General features: G+C 40.9%; 1 protein-coding gene across 1 annotated transcript in view; it reads right to left on the bottom strand.

Moving 5' to 3' along the window:
- LOC119150092 (centromere protein J-like) overlaps positions 1–26,315 on the bottom strand; it is a 31,113-nt gene extending 4,798 nt beyond the window's left edge. Inside the window, 15 exon segments of the mRNA XM_037392279.1 lie at positions 1,829–1,927; positions 2,760–2,822; positions 2,824–2,910; positions 3,172–3,278; positions 3,714–3,828; positions 4,614–4,772; positions 9,694–9,840; positions 11,636–11,851; positions 14,261–14,426; positions 18,285–18,405; positions 19,548–20,970; positions 21,869–21,977; positions 23,713–23,854; positions 24,888–24,983; positions 26,222–26,315. Coding sequence (XP_037248176.1) covers positions 1,829–1,927; positions 2,760–2,822; positions 2,824–2,910; positions 3,172–3,278; positions 3,714–3,828; positions 4,614–4,772; positions 9,694–9,840; positions 11,636–11,851; positions 14,261–14,426; positions 18,285–18,405; positions 19,548–20,970; positions 21,869–21,977; positions 23,713–23,854; positions 24,888–24,983; positions 26,222–26,315 — 3,144 coding nt within the window.
- Positions 26,316–26,951: the final 636 nt, after the last annotated feature.

The raw sequence follows: 26,951 nt of genomic DNA, 5'->3' as shown, positions 1-26,951 counted from the left end.
TCTGATTAATCAGTTTTCCTGGACTTACTATGGTGGCTGGTTCTGTTCAGCATATATCAAATCCCATAATATAATTTGGTGAAGTCTAAAGAAGAAGACAACCAGAAGATGTGGTATAGCTCTGCCATATGGCTCAAATTTTAACAGACTCTGCACAAAATGGGAAAACACCTCCCCCCCCCCCAAAAAAAAACCAACAAAAACCCAACAAAAAAAAACACAAAAAAAGAAAATAATGGAATAAATATGCTTGGGGAAAGGAAAGAGAGATGTGGTATTTCCCCAAGCAGGCATTGTAATGATTCCTGAGGACAAGATTTTAGGTTTTAGAAATTATTTCATTTAAACATTACTAGTTAGTAATGGGAAGATGGTCTTACACCTACTTATGACAAAAGACATTGCTACAAGAAGTCCACATAGTTTAAATGAGAAGTAATATGTCTTTCTAAAGGCATCAATCTCCATTTTGACCTCTCTCTAGTTGTACAAGAAAGTCTAGTTGACCACTCAATTTTATGAATTAAATCCAGTGGTAAAAATGTCAGAGTGAACTTTTTTCACAATTATTTTTCTGTTGAGGGTCAAAACAACAGATACTGCATTTTGCTACTTCTACCACAGGCAATCATGATTGGCAGAAACTTTCACAGAGCCCCATCGCAGCATTAGCGATAAAGGAATTGGCATCTCAAACCAACATTCCCTGAATGACGGTTATATTGCAGAAGCCATTTCTGTGACTGCTTATGGTTTCATTAATCAACACCTGTATGGGCAGGGTGGGATGAGAAGCCCAGGACTGAACAGGTGCATAAACTGAATTACTGTCTTGCCTTAATCTAGCTAAAAACCTTATCCAGAGTTGCAACTCAGTCAATATCAAGGGAATGTTTCAACAGGATAAGCCTGCTAGGAGCAGTGTAATTGAAGAGACCGAGTTCAGATCTGGCCCTGCTGAGCAGTGACAGCATTGGAAAGCGTGCTTGTTTGTCAGCAGTGAAACTAGCACCAGCTCGCTCAGTCGCCTTGCTGACAGCCTTTCCCAACAGCAACGCACCAGATCTGCAATGCCTAGGCTCATCTACAGAGTCAGCCTTTCAAGACCATTCCTGAGGTGCTGGGTGGAAAAGGTGACATGGCCACTGAGGAACGTGTTATCCAGTGTTGTGGCGAGGACTGAAGGAACACAATGGGAAGCCAGCAGGAATTGCCCACTCATCCCCTCCTAGAAGACAGGGACTTCTAGGGAAGGGATGAAACCAGCTACTCCCAGGACTAGGGGCAGCTGGGAGTAATCTCCAGATGCAGCTGGGGAATCGTTGAGGATTTTGACAGGTGGCTTGAGCAAACTGGGCAGGCTGCATGGAGCCCAACTCCACTGATGTTACTCCAGGTGTAGCCAGCTGTGTATAATGAAAGACTTCTCCCACAGATGACGTTTTGCTGGCACAGCTCACTACCATTAGATTCACTTCCAAGGAAAGAGTGGCCTGTAATCTGGCACTAAAAAACACCAGCACTACCCCACTAACAGATATTCCTCCCAGCTCACAAATGAGGTGGCTGAAAGAAAAAGGACTTGGTGGAAGTCATAGAGCAAATCTGTGTGGCAGATAAGAAAGTAACTCGGTTACTTGATTACCAGCCCATCTATACGTATTTCTTACCTTCCATAGTTTGAACTTTACACTTCAGCTCTCCTTTAAGGAACACACACTTAATTGGAGACATAATTGTCTATGGCTACTTGAAGCAGTGATTCCCATCTATACTGCAGTCCTACTGGGGATCTCTTCAAGTATTTTTGCATCCTGTTTTATCTCACCTTTCCGTCACGATACTCTATTTTTTCCTGCACCTCTTCTTCACTGTTTCTTCTTTCTTGATGAAACATTGACCTTCTAGACATTATCGATTTTGGAGGCTACGTTATGAAAACATCACAGTCAGTGTTATATAAACAGAAATTTTGAAGATAGTGCCATTAATTTTAATCAAATGTGTCAAACCCATATTTACTTCATACACAGAGGGGAAAGCTGCCCTTCTTTTTGGTATTGCCTTGCATTTGTAATGAACTTTGATCTTTTAGTCAGAACTAGAAATGTTGCACATTAACTCCAATCAACTTCAGTTTACAAAGCAAAAGGCAGAATAGAGAAAACAAAAAAATGAGGTGACAAGCGCATTCTGGCAAAACTACACTATAGGAAATGGAAAGAATAAACAAACACAAGAACAAAGAATAGAACTATCTCTGAATATCGGGTTACTGATTTGCAAAGAAAAGTACCTGTATTAGCCAGACCCGCTCTTCCAAAACAAATTACATGGTTCTTAGCTGTAGGTAATGCTAACTTAAGGGTTATTCAGGATGTTACACTACCAATTTATCGTTACAATGAGTGTTCTTTGCACTGTCTGACAGCACAAAAGAACCTTAAGTTAATTGACATCTGGCACATAGCATCCAGAACAGTTACTAACTGATGTTAATTACAGCTTGAAGATACGGTGTAATGTGAATTGTGGGATTCAAAGGAACAAGAGTACTGCTTCCCACAGGGCAATGATATGCTCCAGTAAAAGGCTGCAAATACAATTGTTGATGTTGCCAGATCCATCCCTAGAGCGCTGTGTCTGCTGCATAGCATAGGAAAGGGGAATGTAAGGTTTTCTTTTTCTCAGTGTGTTTTATTTTAGTTCGCAAATGCAAAGAAGACAGCTGCTGGTCACATAAGAGCCAGAATTGAAACCTTTGCTTCAGCGTCCAGAAAAGCAGAACTGTCTGTAGATACTTTGTTGTCATATGCAGTTATGACCACTTCTGTTTGTGGTCAAAAAAGCCACTTGATTCTGAGGTTTTAGCAATTTTTCTGTCTTTTTAAGAATAAGAGTCTCTTCTTCCTGAACCTAAATTAAAATTTTAACTGGCAACATAATTCTATTAATGTCCAACAGTAGTGCAGGAATTCTCGATACAGAAATCTACTATATCATTTGTAAGCCATTGCAATATTGTTTTAAGAGTGTACTTACCATGAGTAGATGCAAGAAAATAAAGCCAGGGTAGTATTGTCCCCAGCTGAATGGGAGTTAGCATGCTGTATATGAAAACTAAGATAGCAGACTCACTGAGTTATTGTACAGAGTTACACGGTGAAATACCTCTGTTTCTTCATTCTTACTGCAGAGTGCAAAGCTGCAAGTGTCCTTGCTGTGGTTATGTGACAGGGGCATGCCTTCTGAGCTACCTGAAACGGGCATAGACGAACCTGTAAGAAAAGCAAAGTAAAAGGGGTCATTGAAAACATATGAAAATTGCTGAATCACATGTTTCCATACCTATCTCAGAAGGTTTTTTAAAGATGCTAGCTCTCAGATTCTTGCAGCACATTGCTTCTTATACTGATAATGTTTGCTAACAGCTTTCCATCCTCCTGAAGGTGCTTTGTCCTGGACTAAAGCGAAGTGCAGACCACATCCATTCTCCCATCTTCTGGGCTTCCAGGGCAACAAACTCAGTGAGTAAGCAGGCAACACCACAATCTGCTCTCCCTTTCTTCTCAATACAAATTTCATCATTCTTCTAAGAATCACAGGAGAGTTTTAGTGACAACATATTGCCTGTGAGCCAAGAGCTGTGAACCAGTGTCTCCAAGTCATTTGCAGACCACTCTAAGCAAGCAGAAAGTTCCCACAAATCTTACCTTTTACATAGGAAGATGAGTTAGGCTCCTTAAAACCAGTACTCAGATACAAGACAGCTCCAGGTGATTTCCTGTCATCTGTTCTTCTCCCAGTAGGAGAGGGTTGGTGTCCAACCTGAAGCAAAATGGAAAAGCCCTGACATACAGTCATGCTTCACTGTAACATGGGATCTATCCGTGACATGGCCAAGAGCATACTTCCCCTTCCTAGGAGTTCAGCTGTCTGTGTGCTGATGTGGTATGGGTGTCTAATCTTAGGTCAGACTGTTGTGGAGAGAGAGACGCGGGTGGAGGAGCTGGAAAAAGCCTGAGAGGGCCACCCCCAACCCCCCATCCCGACTCTTCCCTTGAGAGCTGCATTTCTCGTCCTTGTTGGGTTGCACTGTGGCTACGCCTGTGCCTGGCCATGCACCTCATGGATCTGGATCCTAACCCTGGCCCGTGGGCTGACGCTGTCGTGACCCCAGACCTGTCTTATCACCATGGGCTTTGACAATTGGGATCCTGGCCTGACCCTGACTTCCATCCCCAGCCTGCCCTCCTCCCTGGCTGGGCCTGTGGGATGGGCCTTGCCCTGCCCAACCCCATGGGACCCCCTGATGCTCCCAGCCCCTGGACCCCAGGGAGCCACTGGCCCATGCAGTGTTGGTGCATGTGATCACCTCTGAACTTTTTCTGAGGGCAAGGGGGGCAGGTTTCAATGCATTCACCCGTGCCCTGCCCTGCAGATGCCTAAATACCTTAATGTATGAATAGTCTGGCTCAATGTGTTGAACATTTCTGGCAAAAACCCTACAGTACCAGCAGCAGCTATATGGGGACCAGGATCCCAATCCACCTACTAAACAATGCTGTAAAAAGAAAATAAAAAATAAAAAAGAAAAGAAAAACCAAACTTACTTTCTCTGGTTCAAGAGGTGTCAGTCTTCCCTGGTGAGGTGTCCTCCTGCCAGTTGGTGTTGAGCTTCTGCCAAGGGAGCAGTTAGATGGTTTCTTTTCTTGATGTTCCTTTGTCACTGATTGCAAAGGATCAGCCCTTTGCACAGAGCTTTTTGTTGCCTGAAAGGTTTGGATACATTTATATTAAGCTGATATAAACATCTTCAAACAGCATTAAAAATCCTACAACAGGTGCATCATTGTTTAAAACTTTTATGAAAGTATTTGTGTATGTGGGCATACACACAGACACACACGCATATTTCATATGTAATTCTCTATTTGGGGTCTTCTTTTCCTTCCCACCTTTCTCTTTACTTGGGCAACGATGTAAGTCAAGGTTAATCCAAGGCACACAGTGAGAGGCCAACAGCTACTCTCAGGCTCTCATCCCTCAGTCCCAACTACGCTGCCAACAGCAGCAAAGATATCCCTCTCGGGGATCCTGCAACTGAGCTGACCCCCATAAAATATATTGTGTGACAGTTCATTCTTACTTGCCAGTTGTCCACCCTTTTTACATTTTGCCATTATCAATCAAAGCTGACACAAGCCTTGCAGGACCCTAAGATAGATGCAAGCCACAGGAGGGAAATCAGATGTGAACAGTTTCAAACAAACTATAGCAGATTAACTGGAAAGACCACAGTTACTCAAAAGCACTTCCCCACGTTTTCTGGGAGACCTTAGATCAGAGCACAGAGGAAACATACAATATTGCTGCATGACCCCAGGAGGTATCTGAGATTTACACAATGACTGCCAGGGGTTGGAAGCTGCAAAGAAAACATTACATTGGTATGACAGGAAAACTTAGGCTGCACCCTTGTCTAGTCAAAACTTTGAAGGTACTGAACCTAATGTAGAAATGCCTGGCAGCACGAGACAAAGGCACTGTCTCACTGCCCACATTGTTGAAGTCGTTCCAGACATGACAAGACATGATGTCTGTGCCTGCCAGAACTGATAGCAGAAGACAATGCATCGAGCTGGTGAATGACTGGCAGTGAGCACATGACATTTAGAAACAAAGAAACATTAAAAAAACAACAACATAGAAATGGTATCAGGTACTTCGATCCTGAAATGTGTTGCACACTGGAGAGTGGCTGCTTGGGAAGGTAAGTGTGAGCAGTCCATTGAAAGAATATTTTTACCATCAGCATAATTTGGCCAAGTCCATGAGCAATTGCTCAAGGGACAGGGGACTAACAAGGCACAACGACTGGAAGACTGCACAATTCCTTCTCTGATAACAGTCCCTATGGCCATTTTTTGACAGCTGTAAAATTTGCTCCATTTGATCAAACAAATTTAGGCAATCTGTTGTTGTTGTGGATCGTGATCTCTTATTTATGTTAATAAATGACATTCCATGAAATGGATGTGCTTACAAGGAATGAGCCAGGAAAGGAAACCTATTGCAACACCACAAAGTTGTAGAATTTTAAAAGGCTAAATATTTTCCTCTAAGCATAAAACATTCTGAGCAGGAGATAGGCAACTAGTTAGCTCTTTCAGACAAGGATGCTAAAAGGTACAGAAATCAATAGAATTCATTGTAAAAGGAATAAGATTTCTATTTCAAATGTGGAGATGTTTTCTGCAGGCAGACTGAATATGCCTGACTTCTCCAAATATAATCATGATTTCAAATACAAGTGAGTAGGCAAACTGTCAAAATATGCCTGGCATTTCAGCTTGAGACAAGTGGTATAGTACTAAAGACTTTTAAAACTATTTTTGATTAAGAGATATTATCTCAGAAATTGCAGACAATAGAAGGAAAGAGCTCCTAAGACATCATTTTGTTGCTAAAGATCTCAAGACTAAAACTACCAAGTGATGTAAAAGAACTTGAAAAGCCATTGCTGCAGTTTCACAGCAGTTCAAGCCATTCTCAGCCCAGACTGCTGGAGTCCCACTTCTCTTCCTCTGTCCCCAGCCACATTTCTAGCCCTTCCTTTAAGTGGCACCAGGAAGCACAGTGGGGGACTGACCTGGCTCAGCAAGTAGAAACAGGCAAAAATGAGCTGATTTTTCTGCCTGGTTGGTTTTGAGCCAGCCAGCTCACTGTCATCAGAAAGTGCCAAGAGGGCCACAGCAGCTCAAATATCCATCAGCTTCAGCCAGACACTAACATGTGGCAGCATTTGTTTTTTGCTGTGGTGTGTTTTAGAAAGAACATTGCAATTCAAGCTTTTAAAGAGCTACCTACACAAGACTTGTAAATAGGAAATACTTTATGGCAAGAATTTTAACACAGAGCTGCCTAGAAAGCTTATTTCAGAAAAGGAGGTCTCATCAGCTGTCTAAAAGCCCCCTCTGAAAAGTGTGTCCAGAAGTCAACATTTACTGATGCAATGGGTGGTGCCATAGCCAAGGGACAGAAACCTGTACAGACCTTAAAAATATAACGAGAAAAGGCACGTGCTCATTCTTTATAATTTCAAGAACTAACAAGCTCATGAAGCAGGATGTATTGGACTGCAAAAGCGAAGGAGAAGGATGAAGCCAGAAAGAAAGAAGAGGTGTTTCCATGAACATGGCAAGTTTTGTTCACGATGTATTTAAAGAACAACCAACTGAGTTGGGTGAGCCTCCATGCAGAACAGCGTTAGTAAAGGTACTTCAGCTTGCTACATATGCCACTGTAAAAGCTACTGATTTCATTTTTTTATGCATCACATAGATTACACATTTTTAAATACACTAGCATACCAATTTTTAAGGCAATAATGTCAGAGGAATAAAGACAGGTTTAGTGAATTACGTGTGGTTTCTGTTTTCATACAGATGGATGTCATTCTAAGAGATTGTTTCATAAATCATAGCAATCACTGTAACCCAGGCAACCACTGCAATTTAGCTCTACACTTTTTAAAGACTCAAGTACTAAGTATTTGGGTTAATCACACATGATGAGGTTCTTGATAAAGATTCTCTCAATTCCATCACTTTCATAAACAAAGTCATCAAATTATCTCAATAAATCTTTTTACTTTTCTTCCTCAGAAACATGTGAGTTGCCAGTAAAGGAAGCCCTTGGTACAAAGGGTTGGCAGGGTCGGAGGAAGAAGCAGCCTCCAAACATGCACAAGGCAGATCAACTGGGTTTTATCTCCACTGAAAACCGAATAAAAATTAATCAGCTGATTAGCTGGTGACAACAAAACAAATGGATTTTAATTACAAAGCAAAACTTCAAAACTAGAAGAACAGGTAGAAAGCAGAGGATGCCAGCTTATTTTTTATCTTTGTCACAGGAGCTAGTGAAGTACAGATTCGGCACAGATTTTGGGCATCGGTTTAATGTTCCATTTACCTGAGCCTTCAATTTCGGATTCAAACAATTGGCACCTACTGTATTCACCGCAAGGCTGCCTTCTGCATTCAGACCAGATACAGAACATGTGTCTCTGTCAAACATTTCAGAGTTCACTCAGGACACCTGGGCACTATGCCCACCAGTCTAGCTCATGCTTGTGCTGGATTCCAGTTGGATTGGAGCCAATGTTGGCTGGCTGGTGAAAGCGGAGAGAATGGTGAGCCCAAAAGTCTGCTGTCCTCATCTTCCCCCTTCTCAGAACTGTTGCTGAAGCCACAATTTTTTTTGCACATGGCTGTGTGCCACAGGATGAAAATTAACTCAATGGGTCTTAGGGAATCTCTATGTAGAATAAATGTTTCTGGCTTTAACTCATTTCACAAGGATACTTGAGATGTTCAGATGAAACAAACTCTTTCATACCTTGAAAATTTCTAGGGTAAGCTATCAAAGACAGCTTTTTGACTTTACTGGCCCCTTCAACTGCAGGTAGTATATTGCCCATTACTTGTCTGGTTAGTAACTCTGCCCACCGCAGAACAGAGGAATGGAGACATCCCAGCTGCGGAAGGGACTGGGGAGATCCGACGTCAGTACAGAACAAACAAAACAATTCCCTGCAGTTGAAACCCTGCACCTTCTGAGTTACAAACAACATATATTGCTTAGAAATATAGCCAGTCTTGAAGACAGGCACATAATATCTGCAGCCTGTTTGAAGCCACTATTTCACACATGACTGATTCTGCTCTTTTAAGCATATACAGTTTAGAGTTGTTCTTATCATCATCTCTCTTTCATATCTGGCACCATGCAGGATTCACCAAAGCCGCTGTCTAGCGACTTTCAAAACACACACTGTCAGGATCACTAGAGTGGAATAGTTGCCTCCTTTCTCATCTGACAAGTTTTACATTTGATTTCAATCCCTGAACAGGCAGGGAGAGTGGTGTGTATGTGAGCTAAGTTTTGCTTTAGCCAGTGAAATCAGATTAGTTTCCAGTAAGTAGGAGGAATTTCAGAGACTGTTCACTTGAACAAAGCACAGATTTCAACTAAATGTGAACAAAAGGAAGAAAGGAGACTTGTAATATTAAAGATGTTCATAATAAGAAACAAGAAATACAAAGCCAAGAGAAAGGAAAGCACAACAAAATATTTAGATATCAATTGATTCTAAACAATGAGATGTGTAAGAAATGTGGTAAACCGGCTGTGGAGAAACAGTCATAGAAATACCAGCCAGAAACAAGCACCTCACTTGACATAATGTGTTAACCTGTCACAATTTGTAAAAAGCTAAGTGATTTTCCCACTGACTTTATCAGGTGGAAGGCCACCAGTGCTTATTGGCAAGTAAAGCCCTTAATGACAAAATACTGGATTTATGGTTTGCTGAGGCAGGGTATGGTGATTCCCTCTAAAACCAATCTGTGAAGTTGCTGGTATAATGAATTCAGAGCATACATGCGAATAACAGGCATCTCAGTTAGGTCTGGAAAAGGAGAAGTTGTTTTGTTTCCTGCTACTGCAAAACCAGAAGAAAACCTACAAGCTAAATTGTGCTGAGTGACAGCACAAGCCCACTGCAAGAAATTATGACCATGCTTATACAGATACTTTCATTTGCACAGATTTTGATTCCAAAGAACATTCTCTTAAATAAATAGTTGAAACTGTGGAAAAGTGACTTCTGGCAATAGGAATGCATACTTTGTTATTCATATCTCTAAAGAAGTGTTTTTGCAAAGATGTCTTCGGCCCCACATGACAGACACTGTGGCTCCTGGGATTATCTCTCCATGATCTTTCTTCCTGTCTGGATGATGATGTTGTCTCTCGCAGAATAGCTTCTGCAACCTAGTGAAGAATTTGTTATAAATACATAATTGCAAGTTCAAGTCACAGCTAGTAGAGTCATATAACCCTAAAAGCCACCTGCTTTTCTGTTGTAATAAAAAATATTATATTTAAACACAATGAATGAAATTCCACATCTTGTTCTGCTAGGGACTGAAACTCCCCAGTATCAGACACAAGAATGTTTGTATACGGCATCCTAGCATCTTTATATACAGCATCCTAATATTACTTTCACACAGCAAAAATCTTCAGTGGCTTAAGCAGTAGTTCTACACCAGTGAGTGTCCCAAAGCAGTAGAAATAATACAGAAATCTGGCCTACTACAGAAGTCAATTAGCTTTTTCTTATCCTTGCTTTTATTGGAATCTTTATGGTTTTTCATTCTGTACATGTGACTCTAATCTTTTTTTCTGACCTTCACAATCTATAAAAGAATAAGCCATATGAACAGGCGGGTTTGGGAAAACTAAGAATAAAGTGAAATGTGACTTGAAATTACATTTTCAATGGAACTTAATAGTGTTAGGTGGAAAATCTCATTAACAAGTACATTAAAATCAAATAAAAAGAAAGAACAAAACTTCTTCACTCCATAAAGCAAAGGACAGGTTAATTGGTGGTAGTAACATCTTTTAAAGATACATTACCAGAAATTAGATTTGCAAATTAGGGAAATACCTAGGAGTAAATGGCTCAATTTTATTTTCTCCTGAGTTGAGCCACTCTGTGGAAGAGTAGGATTCATCTCACCAGACTGCACCGTCTAGAAGATAATTATTTGTTCTAGTCGCCTTGACACACATAGGATGAAATTGATCCTTCTTTAAAGGCACATATTTTCCATCCTTGAATACACAGGGAATTAAATGACCCAGTCAAACTAGACTTCTGTCTTTTGAATTCTAGCCTGAACCATTTAACTTCACCAAGACTTGCTGTCTCCTGTGAAAGAGATGGGTAAAAGCATCCTTCTCCCTTCTTTTAACTCCCTTAAATGAAGTTACCCAGTTACATAGTAATGTAACAAGTAACCCTACAAGTATAATAAACAAATTGGGTACCAAATGAGAAATTACAAAAGAACCTGCAAACCTATGATTAAACCATTTTGATTTCAGGAGGTCGCCAGAGACATTCACACTAGCCAGCTATAATTCCCACCCCGATTATCCTCCCTGCTCCACCCCACTGTAATGCCCATCCAGGAATCCCAACTTGTGCCTTTGTAAGGCAGGCCACTGACAGCATTTTTGTCCCAGAAAGTTTACAGCACAAAATAAGAACTGAAATGAGATTTAATAAAAGGTCCTACCATATCTATTGAAAAGGTCCCACTATATCTATTGCCAGAAACCAGCCTGCACCTAGCTGAAGAGCTGATTTATCGAAAAGGTGAATGGCATTATATATATATATATATATATATATATACATACACATAAATAGTAGAATTAATTTCAGAGGACTTTTGTTGTCTAATTTAGGTACTGAATGTAAATTAGTTATCTAGCCTTCCTCCCTAGGTAGTGGAGGGAGACATCAGGCCTGATGTGTCTAAGACAGTTTGGCTGAATCACCTTGTAGAGGTGCCCCCCACACGAATATCTAAGGCAAAGTGGTAGAGGACCACACAAAGAATGTACTTTAACATGGCTCACTACAGAGCTGATTTTTCGCCCTTCAGGCTAAGCATGGCAGAAAAGGTGGAACAGTATTCACACATGCCAGCTCCAAAGAAAAACTACTCCTGCATTTTCCAGATAGTACTAAACAGATAATATCTTCCAGTACCAGGATCTCTGATTTTCTGTCCATGAAATTCACAGCTTTGGGGTTTTTTTCTGCTTTTTGTTTCTGATGTCCTGAAACACTGAGCTCATCTCGAAGCTCCATGTTCTGTCTGGTCAGCATCTCAACCTGGTCTCTCAGCTTGCTGTAGGCAGCGTGCCAGCAGGACTCATTTCTCTTGAACTCCTCCTGCAGTCCAGCAATCTGCTGTTTTAATATCTATCAGTAGAAAAAAAGTGTGCGATGTCATTCCCTGCTCTGCACTAGGCATGTTCACCTCACCCATCCAGAAGGAAGCATGGAGTGTTTTGCTCTGATTAAAGGTCTACAGCAGGGGTCCTCAAACTATGGCCTGCGGGCTGGATACGGCCCCCCAGGGTCCTCAATCCGGCCCCCGGTATTTACAGAACCCCCCCGCCAGGGGTTGGGGGGAAACCAAGCAGCCGCAGATGGCCTCCTGCCACTTCATCTGCGCGCCGGCCCCCTGGTTAAAAAGTTTGAGGACCCCTGGCCTACAGTATAAAGTTCGTTGATATAAAGGTTTGCAATATAAAAAGAACGTCTTTGAAATTATTTCTTCAAAGAAAAAAACAAACAACCCCCCCAAAAAAAAACCCCAAACCCTCCCAAACCAACAAAACCCCACTATCCTCTAAACTCCTATATTTAAAACAAACCAGTTGTTACAAAGTGAGCCGAGAGAAATCCTTGCTGTGTGAAGGAAAATCAGGAAATGCAAACTAATCATGCAAACAAGCATCATTAAATGGAAATGTTCTCAAAACAAGGCAGGAATGCAGGGTAATGGCAAAAGTGTCAGTTCATCAGAGCTTCATGTGGTGACAAAGGTACTTGAATATTTAAATGGTCTTTACAAACAGCAGGGGATTTCAAATATGTAATTTTCAACTCAGTTCAGTAAAATGAAAGTAATGAAATCTGAGGCATTTTGGAGAGGACTTTTCCATATGCATGCATCTCCATTATATTTCTCTACTCCCTTCTCCTTCCCTCACCCATGCTGAAGCCAACACTGAGTTCTTTTCCTTCAGAGCTTTCATGCTGGATACTGCAAATGGAATATTGGTGGAGTTAAGCTAGAAATGTGCAGCTTGCACTGTAATCAATGAATTGTCACATTCATCCCTTTCCAACTTTCCCTTCACTTCTGTATCTGCCCACTTGTGACCCAATCACCATCCTTTCTTTGCTGTGAGCTGCCTGGTTAGAATTTGGCATATCCATCAGCCATTTTCAAGAAGAAGCAGACTTCTGAACTTGAGAATCACACAGATAAGTGACTCAGAAAGTGTTTCGTAATTGTTTTGTGGAAAATTAAATTTTTGCACTCTCACTCATGTTGTCAGGTAGGAACAAATATCAAACTTCATCTCTAGGGCTAAGACCTAGTCAGGAACCACAGTTACTCCCTGGTAGAAATTCTAACACGTTTTTTTTAATCACAGGTGGAAAGAAAGCTGATGTTTCAATATTGTGCAGAGAGGACATTTAAATTATTTTTATTCAAAATACTAAAATGACCTCACTGAAACAGTTAATAATTTTCTGTTGTAAATGCTACCTCTAGAGAAATATGGAACACAAGCAGAGAAAACACTCACAATGTGTATGGTACAAAAACATGTATTTCAAAAATATACAAATGAAAAATAAAGAAAGTATAGAAAGTTTGAACAAAGTACTATCTTGCTAGTTTTATTTTTTCTGAAAATTTTCTGGTCAAGAAAATAATTGAAATTGTCAGTATGCTGTCAAATATATCAGATTTAGACATCCTTTTGCAGCAGAACATTGTTCCAGACATTTCTGAGCCTTACCTTTGCCTATCCTTTTATCCTATAAAAATATAGCTTCTAGCTGCCCCCTTTATCGCTGCCTCACATGGCTCACCATTTTTTTTCTTCTCTTTATCAGTGTTTCCTCTAGAAAATTACTTCGTCATATTATGTCTAGCTGTTTTAATAGGGATAATAGCTAGAGATATTGAGAGATTACTTTATCACTAAGAAGGCTGAAATAGAGGATTCAAACCTCTAGAATCCCCAAAAGGAAACCACAATAAATGACTCGGGGTTGTTATTAGGCAGGTTAGGTTGTTAGATACACAGCTAGATATGATCAAAATACCTCAAAGGCAAAGATCAGGATAGTTTAAAGAAAAAAATCAACAAACTCCCAACTCAGGGATGAGAATAGAGAACGATGGCCAATACCTCTGTGCCACTGGCACAATGGCTTCTTATATGAAGAAGATGTAAAGCCCGCTGTGGCAGGAGTTGGAACTTTTTCAAGGAGCAGCTCAGATCTGGGCAAATCAGTGCAAGGAATTATAAGTAAAATGGGAATTTCTCAACCTTTCTTAAGAAATAGAAAGAAAACCTGGGGTTTTTTTCCTTAAATAAAGTTGGATGTGCATTTAAAACACAAATCAAAGCAATGTCCTGTTAACATAAAACATATCAATTGTATATACAGCTGTCCTCAATAAGTAGCACGAAGCAGGCCATCTGTGGCAAGTGGAAGGATTCAGGTACTACCATAAGATGCCTGCATGGAAGGATATTAATTGATGAGAACTGCATATTTATTGTACAGAAGACAGCTTACTTGTATTTCTTCCAATTTCACATTTTCACCAGTGACTGTAGCTGTCCCTTTGAACTTGCTGTGGGCATTTTTTTCTTTCTGCAGTGGGTGCATTGCATTGCTATTGTATTCCAAAGAGTGAGTCAGCTCCTGGCTCCTGACAGTCTTAAGCTGGTCCATTCGCGCTCTGTTCAGAAGGTAAACAAAGAATATGGAGTTGGCATAAAGACTATAATGAAGGACCCTTCTTTGGGCATGATTTTTGGAGGGCTTGGGCATGTCTCGTATATGCTGATACTGCTGGGAGTGGCAACAAGTTATCAGCACCTGTCAAAATCTAGGTACTTCATCACTGGGAACACTCATGCAATTTATTCTATTGAGCAGAAGAAAACAATTTGTGTTGAAATTTTCTGACAACATAATGACCATGAACTTCGAGGCTTTGAAACACCTTTTCTATTCAGAGAACGCTAAATTAGGGCAGATCCGCAGAAGGCACAGCTTGTTCCCCGGCATTGCACCTATGAAGCACTTCATCATGCAAGGCTGGGGACTGAGCTGTATTTCCAGCAGCCTCATCATTACTACAAATCAGAACAGCCATGGACCTGAACGAAAGGGGGTAAAGTACTTTACTTTCCATAGGTAAATATATTCCAAGAGTTAAATGTTGGAGCTCAGCATACAGAAGAGATTTTACCTTTGAACTCAATGGCTCAAGGCATGAGTGGTCTGGAAGTGCACTTAAAAACTCAGCAAGAGGAGAAGAGTATAAATCTTTATGTATCCTCAAAGTATATTTGTATGACTATGATCTAACAGCTTAGTTCAGTTTTAATATGATATTAAATTATTTGTTAGCTTCCTGCTTCAGCTCACTTCATGACCTACAGCCACCATCTGGCCATCACTATTAATCAAAAAGCAACACAAGCTGCAGGAGGCAGCCATGACCTCATGTGTTCCTCCTCTCAGTGATGAAGTTTAGCACTTCAGCAGACAAACATGAAAGTTCTCAAAAATACTAAGGGATAAATGAAATCCCCATACCCTACTGCTCTTTACAATTCATTATCTAATTTTTATCCTTTGGTTGTTTTCTATCCTAAATAAGCCTGTCTAATATTCTCATTAAGGCATGCTAAAGACTCAGCAATAGTCTACAGAAGTATTAATTCTTGTCACATTAACACAGTTGAATTAGCCAATATAGCCCCCACATGGTTAAGTCCAGCCTACCACTGCTCCATATCCAGACCAGTTGCCCTGAAATACAATGATCCAGAAAAGAAGTGTAAGATCTATACATAACACCTTCCACTGAAAAGTACTGTCTTAAGTTTTTTGCACCCTGTAAATAAAATCCAGGTAGCTATCCTTCCAGCATCTCAGCTGATACCAGCATCTTTGGAATCACACAAGACTTACATCTGTACAAATAAACTAATGAGAGCTGGAGCATGACCCCAGGTGCACAGTGCAGAGCGCTATTTTGCTAGCATGACCTCTGGCCTTCGCCTTGGCCATCCAGCACCACACCGGGCCATGCCAAGCAAGGTCTGGAAGTTAGGGCAGGCCAGGGATCAGGTCCAGCAGACAGCTCAGATGCAACCACATTGGTCTGCAGGGTAAGACAGCTTAGTCATCTGGAGGTGTTCTGCTGTGCCTCTGCCTCAAGGCTAGAAAACAGATCCTGGCCTGAGGAAATGTAATAACCAAAGACATTAGGAGCACACACCATAATTCTTTCGAGCCTCTGAAAATCCATTCATGCCCCAGCTATAAAACACAAATAGGAGCTAGATGCACATCAGATATCTAAAATGCATTAAAAAGGCTAAGCACTTTGTGCTAAGTCAGGTTTTTGCATGCATCCCAGACACACCTCTGTGAGGCACATCACAGCATACTGGCTGCGAGGCAAAAACACGCATGACGCAAAAGTCTTTGTTCCAAGACAAAGTCTTTTAGTGAAATGTAGAAGGGGAAAAAAACTCCAACGTGTTGGCTACTGCTGTTTGTCCAGAAAGAGTACAGGTTCAATTCTAAAGGAAATTATGTATTAAAAATGGCAAACAACCCTCCCGTTCCTGTTGAAGGGACAAGGAAATAACCAGACTGAATCCTCTGACTGATGCCAAGAGCCAGCAGCAACTACCTCAGTGCTGCAAGGCTGGAGCCACAGGCTGCTGCCTGGAGCACTGCTCAGGCTCCATTAGGCACCAGATGCACACACCACACTACATCCCAACAGCTTTCACCATCTTGCCTACACTGTTTGTGCCTGCAGAGGTCTGAAAACAAAGTGCTTGGAAACAAAAGAATGGATAGACTGGGCAGGTCCAGGCATGCCATGCTGCTCTCAAAATCATTTTTGTTGCTTCCAGCAAGCACGAGTTGCCAACATGGCATAAATGAAATGCTACCTATGTGGTGGCCATCTTGTGTTCCTGATAGGGTTACTGGTTTAAAAATGCAAAGCAGATTCTTGGATTGCATGGTTCAGCACAGGGCCAATATAGTCAAGGAGGATAAGCTGCTTTTTGCAATTAGTTTTAGTTCATAAATTACAAAAAGTGAGCAAAAAGATGTATACATTATACCAGGCAGGCATTTTTGGATAAACATCTGTGTGGAAATGCTAGGGGCTACTATGGCTAATGACATGAATAAATCCATGGAAACCTCTTAAAAAAAGCTGCACTATTACAAAAAAATCAAAGCCATGTCATCTGTGAGGCAGCACTGTCAGTAGGCAGCGAATGCAGTCCTGGCAGAGTGCAGCACTGCAGTAATTCTGCACCAGTACATCACTCCACAGCTCAAATTTACACCAGTAAAAGTAAGAGCAACACCTAATTTCATTAGCAGTTTTATGAACTGCCAAATCCCACAAATATTCACATCTGGAACACTTATCACAGTCAGTTGGAGATCATCTTTCAATATGTTTGCAAGATCACAAGCAAGAAGGATCCTTAATGAAACTATTTATTCTTAAGTCATTGAAAGTATTTTGCTGAAAGGCAGCTATAAGAGGAAATTATACAAACCAATAAATGTAATTCAGAAATATCCTTTGGCACTAATCCCATGGTCTTTGAAATTAAGAGGAATGGACAAGCAGATGTGAAAAATATTTTTTTACTTTGCATTACATATTAAAACAAAAATCCAAATCAATAAATTATGCTAATTTGGCACTAGTTAAGAACTAGGCTTGAAATGCAAAGAGGAAAATAATCTCTCCTGTGTTTACAGTAGATGGTACCTAGTAATTTCTAGCAGATTTCATCACATTAAAAATACACATTTGATTTTATTGTGAGCATGCTCAATTTTTATTAGAGGCATTTGCATAACCTGTAGTTACAGTTGTGAAGGCACTTCCATTTCAAACCTCATAGATTCAAATCTTATTTCTTGCAGGGATTTTGTGGTAAGGAACTATTTTACTTCTATGAAGATGTAAAACCAAACCAAACCAATTTTCAGTATTTAATAATTACAAATTACAGAAGTAACTCTCTTGAATTTTCAAGTTCTTAATTTATATGGTACCAAATGCATCCTCTAGTCTGAAGACAGGTATTCCTGAAATAACAATGCTGTGTCATTGATATATGCTATATACTTTTTGTTAACTTCAGAAATATGGGTGCACGTCATGTGAATGAGTTATGAGAATATGAGATATTTACCCTTTACTCCATCAGAGGCACAATGCCATAAAACAACTTATCCTGAGTTCTTATTCATTTCAGTGTAGTCTGAAGTTGTTCAGCAACTTTCAAAAAGCATTTGGCATTACTGAGCTTTGAGATGCAAACTGCATTAGTATTTTCAGAGTTGGCCCCCTTCAGTTAGGTGCTTTACTTTTAATCTAGACAGCTAAATAAGCGTTTGAGTTCTGAGACAACATAGATGCCCTCAAAAAGAAGCTAGCTAATAAATAAGAGTTAGCAACCTGATTTTAAGGATCCTAAAGGAAATACTTGCCTCGCTGCACACACAAATCAATTTCTGGTGTATACAGATTTACCTGTGAAAATGCATTCCTTTCTCTTGTTCTCTCACCCTGTTCAGGGTAGGGGTTCCTCTGCTATATATGCCATTCTCTAATCCGCTGGTAAGGATGCTCTGAGTTTCTTCTATAAAGACATCTGTGTTAGTACACTGAACTTTGTGAATACACATGAACACTCTCTATGTATTTAAAACCACAGGCTGCATAAACGCATTAAGCTTTATTGCTTAATCTATAAAAAAAATTAATATATCTTTGCCTAATTGTGCAAGTATTCTATTCCTAGCACAGTTCTTAGCAGTGCAATCCAAGCCCTACAAAGCGTGATAAGTGAAACGGATTTGGGGATATATTGGTGTCGGAAGTCAAATTCCTTTTCAGGAATGTGAATGTCACGTGATTGTTCAACCTTATTTTGAGTATAACTTTCAAAGAGGCCTCAGGAACCCTTTTTTAACAGCAGCCTGACACAGAGTGTGCTTAGCAAGTTGTGAAAGAGCAATTGAGAGCCATCAGAACAGAGTATTTCTGCCCCGGTGATTATTGCAGGCAGGACAACTGATTTTGACTGATCCTACATAAAGAGACAGACAGTGGGTTTGGGATGAGGAGCCAGTGTGGGTGAAGACCTTTAATGGAAACCAAGAGAGAAGAAAAGTCAAGAAACAGTTTAATAAAAAGGACTAAATCTTGCTCAAGCAGGATACTGTTTCATTGCCATCTGGGCCAAACAGCTAGAAAGTTTGGTTGACCAAAGAACCGGGAGCTCATTCAGGACAAAGTGAGTGAAGATTTTCTTAGGCAGTCATTATTTTCCACTGATGTGAGGCTCTCTGTGTCTTAGCAACAAAACATGCAAATTTGAGAAATTATTTTGCCCACCTTTGTTAAAGTCATGTTATCTCTGAGAAGGGTAAATAGAAAACATGAACATCTCACTGTAAAGGCATTAGTAGGAAGAACATACCTAAGGTACCAGGAACTCCAGGGGAGTTCCTGACTCCAGGGACTCTCTGAACCTCTCACTCATCTCATGGGTTTAAAGTCTGCACCTGAAAGTGCATCTCAAGCAACAGACTTAGGAAAAATGGCTAGTGACAACAGGGGGCTTGCAAATATCTCTCTCCCCTCTTCTTTTTTCCCCCCAGTTTAGGGCTGAGAGACACCGACAGAGGTGAATGTTATCTAGGGAGCACGGGCAGAACAAATCATAAATCCAAGAGAAAATTTTTCCCCCTATAGAAAATAATTGTAAATCAAAACTTGGGTAGCTCTTACCTAATGTGTCTGTAAACAGTTTTTTCTGTGGTTCCTCCACTGTAGGGATTCCTTTAATCTCGAAAGCACGAATCTCACCAGCCGCTGTTGAGGATGGCAGATGTGGGCTCTGAGCATACCTGGCCCTACTCTTGTTCTTTGATTCAGGCTCATGCTCTCTCCTTTTCAATCTTGTGAGATGAAAGGGGGGCTGCTGAAGAGAAGAGCAAGCCTTGCTCCCTTTCAGCCTGACAGCCCCAGTACTGGAATCGCTGCTGCTTGTGCTGCAGGAGAGACCTTGCTGTCTTGAGATGGCTTGAATATCTTGTTTCCTTGGGGGTGATCTGCTGTATCTTCTAACAGATATTTTTTCAGTTCCACTGGGCTCATCACTAGCATAATCACCATCAGAGAGATCCAAATGTCTGTCAGTGTGATCGACTCCCTGAAGTTCACGCTGGGAGCAGTACTGAACATGGTGAGGTCTGGGGTCATCTTCAGTGTTGGAGGACAAGCAGCTTGACTCACAGGGCAAAGATGCAACGTGCCAGGTCAAGGCAGCTGTCCCCTTCCTTTGCCACTCTTGATGCAAGGCTGAGGATGAGCTTCCCACTCCCACAGCCTCAGGTGAGCTACTTGTAAGTTTTACTATCTTACCATTGACCATCTTAAACCCAGTATGGATTTGTCTTTTGCTTTCAGAGCTCTGGTCCCCTGAAACAAGTTCCTGTGGCCATACCTGAACCCACCTCTGATGCTGTGTGAACGCAGGGCCTGCCTTCCACTCCCCCTCCTTGATGCAGTGTCCTTCTAAATCCTGAAGTGGATAATGCTTTTGCAGGACTTCCAAGGGGTTTTTTTCTCCCTCTTTAAGATGACCCTTCCGAGGCTGATCCACACTGCCGAGGTCCTTTTGCGGGGTGCCCTTCACAGGTCTTCCATCAGTTCTGTCTGCTTGTCCTAGAGAATCCATATGATGAGCTTCTCTTTCCTCACCTACTTGTAGGTTCATTTCTATTACAGTTTCAGGGCATGGCTGGAGGATTTCAGGCCACCTTCTCTGCGGTGAGTCAACATCATTTTCTTTTGCGTCTTCATCTCTCCCAATCACTTCTTTTTCTTCTGCACTTTGCTCAACTACTTTTGCTTCATAGTCAGCCTGAGCTTTGATCTCCCACTCAGCTAAAGCACAGTCTGCTTTTTTTTCATGTGTACTTATCTGCACGGAGCTACTGACCTGCAGATTTAACTGAGAGCATTCCCCTGGCTGCAGTATACCTGCATCCATTTGGCCAGACTGGGAGAAACGACCACAGCAATCCAAACCAGCTCTTCTGTAATGCTTGCTGTCTTCTTTTAAAAGCTTCTGTTTATTCTTTTTAAGCCTTGCCATACCTTCTTTTCGTTTCAGAAAAGCCTTCCGAGGTGTTACTTTTGCCTTGCTCTGAAAAAAACCACCAAAAATCCTGACAATCACAGTTTGAGAATCATTCTCCAAAAAGGAAGATATTTATGTTAATTGAAAAACCTGAGACACCAGAAGTCTTAAAGACACTGGCTGTGGATAACTGAGTACATAAGTAACAGCCCTGAGATTACAGGGAAGGTATAGGAACTTTTAGAAGCAGTCGCTATATGACACCTTCATCAATTCATTAGTAGAGTCAGATGGTTAAAATGGTGGTAAGTGTTTATATGATAGAAGATGAAAAAAGTTCTTTCTTTCTTTCTTTGTTTTTAAAGGAAGTGTGAGTGTTTTTTACAGTGTGACACAGAAATATATAAATGCATCAGCCTGAGATGCTATTTTGCCAGGGAGCACAGAGAAAATCCCTGAGTGACAAAATGTGCATCTTCCAAGTCAACACGACTAACGAAGTGCTGAGTCTGACACCTAGAGGTGTCAGACAAACCCATTTCAAACCGTACATACGGCAAAAAGCAGAACAGTATTACTGTACTCGATCCTTGTATAAAAATTGTATTCAGAAATGCCCCCGTTGTTGCATCAGTGGCACATAAGAGACCGCATGGACTATTTATTATGAAATAAATAAACAGAATCAACCTTAAGGTCTAATTTAGCTAAGCGTGTTGAGACTCAGGCACAAACTGTGACCCAGAAAGTATGTGAAAAGAGAGGAATCCAGTGGGAAACAGTGGGTAGTATGACTGGGAATGAGTAATACAGTGGTTTTATTTTCGGGAAAAATCTTCCAGTATCACATGATAGAATAGTGGAAAAATGTGCTGCCATGTAATGAGCCAAAACAGAGCCCACACAATACCCAAGCCCATGAGAACTTGTCAAAACCAAAGTGAATGCACCAATAGCACAGTACCTGCGGCTCCTTCTGCTCTTTTTCTATAAGATGATTGTCTGCTTTGAGTTTTTCTTCAACAGATTCTTCAGAAGTCTTCTGTCTGATACCAGCTGCTGGTGTGATTGGTCTAGGCAAGGAACAAGAAGGCGCTTACTTGTAACATTCTCCAATTAATTTTCTTTTGATAACTCTCATGGAGCTGATGTTGAGTTTAGAACTGACATGTTCTCTGCAATTTTTTTCAAATGTGAAGCATATTAGTAAAAAACCCACTATTATGTGACATCTAAGTCTAATTTTAAAACATCCTGTCTAGACTAAACATTAATTATGCTTTTAGGTAGTAACATTTTTTTGACTGGTATCAGTCTTTCCTTAAAAATAGAAAATTGTCAAAAGGAAAAATATTTCAGACATTTTCTCCAGACTAAAGCTGGTTACAGTCACAAAGAACTCACTGTCTCTCTGACAGAGTGGTTTGAATTAGGTGGTGAAGAGTAATAGAGGAGAAAAATAATGTCTATAATGTTGTGGAGGGACAAATTGAACGCTGATTCAAAATTAAGCATAATACAGCGTGCATTAACATATTTCATCGGAAATGTGCTTAGAGCCTTAATTTAGTCACTTACTAATAATTTCTGCTGAATATTAAAAAGTTCTGGGTGTAATAGAGGTACTGGTTATGCAGCACATCATTCCTGTTCGTTCTATATCCCACGTACAGCTAACACCACGTGCAATCTTTTTTGTTTGTCAGTCTGGCTCTGGCATGGCCTAATAGGATTAGATTTGTAGAGCAAAACATGTTGATGAGGACACGTTAGGCAATACACATTTCAAGGAAATTTACTTCAAATCAATTGCAGCCTGGTCCCATAGCGAAAATGTCATGAAGAGCTGGAGTACGTTCTGGGCTTCAGTGTCAACTGGCTCATGCTGAGACCACAACGTCAACCAAAGCACAAGTGGGGCTGACTGGGAGACAGATTTCAGGAGCTCACTGCTGATCCAAAAAAGGTGTATGTGAACAGGCCCACTTGCCCAGAGGTGCTCATGGTCCTGCCACCTCTTCCCAGCCTTCTGTTCTGGAGGTCCCTCTCTTCCTTCTCTGCCCAATGCCCTCATGGTTAAAGCAATAAAACACATAACAGTTACTCTCAGTCCATACTTCTTTAGAAGTTTGCTGCTTCTCTTTTATACTTAATGGAAGGCTCAGTGTGCCAAAAAAGCTCCCACTTCTATCTGCATCAGCTGAGGAAAGGTAACAACTCTACTTCCATCATTAATGCCAACCTACCCATTCCTGCCTAGCCATGAGCACCCCCTCAGTGTGCTGGTACAACTCCTTCTGCAATGCAGTGATGAACTAGATCAGAGAACTGATCCAAGTTAAAAGTTACATATCTCCTCTCTCCAGATAATTTTAAGAAGGATCGCTTCGCTGACCTGTTCACTATATAGGCACATAAACATTGTTTTTGGTACAGCTGAAGAGATAGAGCAAGGACAAGGATGAATGAGCTACTCAGACTGATGCTGCCATCACAAACTGATGGCCACTGCAGAAGAAATGATGGCATAACAAAAGATGTTGTCTCTCCCTGCCAACTTCTGCTTTACTTCTACCCTTTGAAGATCATAGTTGCAAAACCAGTTCACCTAAACTGGCTAAACCAGCATCCTATTATACAGAGGTAGATCAGTTGCCAGTCCCTAGACCTGTCAAATCTCTGCCCATGCATACCTGCCACTCTCAAGCAAAGGAAAGAGCCTTTGTGTTGCAAATATAACACATACAGTATGTGTACAATCAAGGAAAACATGCTTTTGTAGCTTGTCTGACGAAGATAATTTCTCACCTGTCTTCTGTGATTCTAGTCTTCATCTTCCCCTCTATGCCAAAGGGAGATGGGGAAATCTCCTCCTTTACTTGTTCTCTTTGTTCTTCTTTGACAGCAGAAAAAGTTTCAGGGGAACTCCTTTCTTTTAATTGACTGTTATCTAAGCAGCAGAAAAAAGGTCAATGAAAACAAAGCCTTTATAGAATGAATAAATGTAAAATAAACATCACAAAATAAATTAGAAATGTTTATCTTTTCAACAGCACATGCAAGATTTTGGTTTTTGAAAACACATTATAGAACACAACTGAATTAAGTAGGTGGAAGGGTGCAACCCAGGAAAAATAGAAGCTCCTGATCCTCAAGTCTAGTTGCTGGAAATAAGGAAAGGGCAAATGGTATGATTTGTACTCCTTGCATCTAGAGATTTGTAATGCTTGGTTAATGTGTTCGCTGCAGAACACTGCAGTGGAGACACTTTGCTAGAACTACTCATGTGTCTGTAATTATGTGACCTGCAGCCCAGTTCACTAAAGAGTTTAACAAGGACTATTTGTACACATGAAAGTTTCTGACTGAGCATTTCCTATTCACAAAAGTGAAAATTTGTACTTCTTCCTATTGAAGCTTACTGTCTATGTTCACTACAACAAGAAGGCTCCCACTTAATTTAAACTTTTTTGCTAAGTGTCAGCTAATAGAGACTTGCTTTTTTAGCTCAAGTTCGGCCTTTCAACTCCAGCAAAAAGCCTTTACCGGCTCATTTGTACTACACACTGTTGCTGTAGCTGGAAACGTTATAGCTCACAGTCACATTAATGCACCCAGCGCTACTGAAGTACTTTGCAACACAGTGAAAGGACTTTCTGGTCCAACAGCAGGAATCCATCCTTCCCTCAGCCTTTCCCAGCTACACACCAAAAATCTCCAGTCTGACAGCAGACAAGCAGTGCCGTTTCTGCAAAATTCTCATCTGCCTTGTGTCAGAATACTGCTGAGGAAGCAGAGGTGACACAGCAGGCTGATGGCAGCAAGGGACATAGACCGCATGAGTGCCTCTGCACAGCCTTATGTGTGGGGCTATGCTGTCTCCAGAATGCTCTAATAGGAGACGTGTCCCAGCACCGGAATTTTTGACTAGCGCTTCCCAATGCAAGGCAAGAACAATGTGTCTCAGCAGCTGTGCAATTCACCTTTGTTTTCTTTTCTGTTCTCTTCTTGAGCATCTTGTCTGGAAAGTTTTTTTGTGGGGCGCTCAGTACACGGAAGCAATGGCTCAGTGCTTATCCCTTTAAATAAGAATGTGACATGTTACTCAGGCTGTTGGTATACTCACGTTTATTTTTCCAGCAGTAAAAAGCCCACGCTCATCACAACAGTCAGGAAGGTCTCAGTTCAGCCCAGTCCTCAAGCACACATTCAAGCGAAGCGTATTTCAAAGGCAACTGCACTGACCAGCTGCCAGTCAGGAGTTAACCTGATGTACTAAGGCCTCTGCACCTTCACGCCTTAGTTTTACACACATGAAGCAGGTCTAAGTCAGCGCTGCTGCCAAAAAAAAAGCAGCCATACCTCCCCCTGTCCTAGTGTGCTCTTGCTCACAGATTTCTGCTGTCCTCATATGTGACAGCAGCCCACACCCCCCTCCCCAATTTGTGCTGGCAGAAGTATTTCTGAAGCTCTGATAAACATCACTGGGCAACTGACCCAGGTTCAGGTTAACCCAGCAAGAAAATCATAGTGCAAGGCAGAAGAAGAAGTCAAGACTTTCAGTGAGAGTATTGGTTCTGAGCTAGCTTGAAGAATATGAAATTAAAGTCTCAATTGTACTACAGGGCTGTCTCAACAGCTTCACAGCCAGGTCTTGCTATAAAAGTTCAAAGGAATCCAGGATGCAGGTCTGATTTACATCATCTTCCCCTTTAAGCAGTTTCATTCCCACTCCTTTTTGTTCCTCTTCATTCTGAAATCAACTTTTGATTTCTTGCAAATCACTCTTTCTTCTTTCTTGCCTCTTGATGTCTTCCCACAGATGACAAGGCTGGCAAAGTGTAGCAAAGACAAGATGCCAAGTAGCACCTTACATTGCTTTTCCTCCAAACAATGCCGCTCTGCATCAATGTGAGAAACACCAAGATTGCTGACAAAGAGCAGGCCTTCTTAGCTAAAGAAACTTATTCTCTCATCTTTGGAAGCTATATCCACTTTCTACTTTTTATGCTTCTCCCCTTAAGTATAACATACTTCCTACTTCATATGACTTAGTTTTTCCAGTTCAATGACTTTCTGCTCCGTTTATATCTAGAAGGCCAAATTTCTCTGTCAGTATGAGAGTCAGGACTGTGATTCAAAAAGCAAAAACAAGCTTAAAATATTTTAAAAGCTTTTATAGCAAGCCACTGTAAAGACAAAACACCTTTCCCTGACCTGCAATAACATCAGCAACACTCACCAACAAGAGCAAAAATTCACAGGAGTGGCACAGCACAATAGCCTTAGCTTCAGATTTCCAGTGCTTTTTACCCACCTGAATCTGAAAGCTGCATGTGCTCTCCTGAGATTTCTGAACTGCTTTCATTTGGAACAAACAGCGTGGATCTGCTTTGCCAAGCAGAGTGCATTGCTGAGGGAGAGGTCTGTAACCACTCTGGGCTCTCAACTTGGGAAGAATTTTCTGATGGGAACTGGACAGGAGTGAAAGCAACCGGAAAGCATGGAAGGGGTGGCATTGTGGCTACTAGGTGGGAAGGTATCCCAGGAGAAACAGAAAAGCCTAAAAATAATTAGCAGAGAAGAAAAATTAGAGAAGCTTAAGGCAAATATTTTGCACCAAACTAGAAATCTCTTGCTAAACTGGTATTGCACAAAAACACTGTTGCTTTCATGTTCCCAGGTGCTTTGCATGTTTAGAGTGAAATAATCAAATTTTGCTTTTGTTATTTTATTTAAATTCTAAAACATGCTTGCTACAGCTATCTGTCATAACCAAAAGTATCATACATTATGGGGATGCTGAATTAAAAAGAAATTACAAAGTACTCCTAAGCATGTGAAACACATATTTCCCCTAGGACTCCTTACGTCCCTTAGCAGGTGAAAGTGAAGTGTTGCAAAATATCTCTAAGGGACTCCTCAGTGCAAAAGAGGAGAAAGTTTTCCTTTCAGCTTTGGATAGCTAGGGGTTTTTTATATTTATGTTTAAATAAAAAAATATTTAATATTTTATTAGAAGACTCCCAAGTGGAAAAGATAAGCAG

The sequence above is a fragment of the Falco rusticolus genome, chromosome 6, assembly GCF_015220075.1.
Source record: "Falco rusticolus isolate bFalRus1 chromosome 6, bFalRus1.pri, whole genome shotgun sequence".
Lineage (NCBI taxonomy): Eukaryota > Metazoa > Chordata > Aves > Falconiformes > Falconidae > Falco > Falco rusticolus.
Note: the sequence above shows the minus strand (reverse complement) of the source record. Positions and strands in the feature narration are given on the sequence as shown.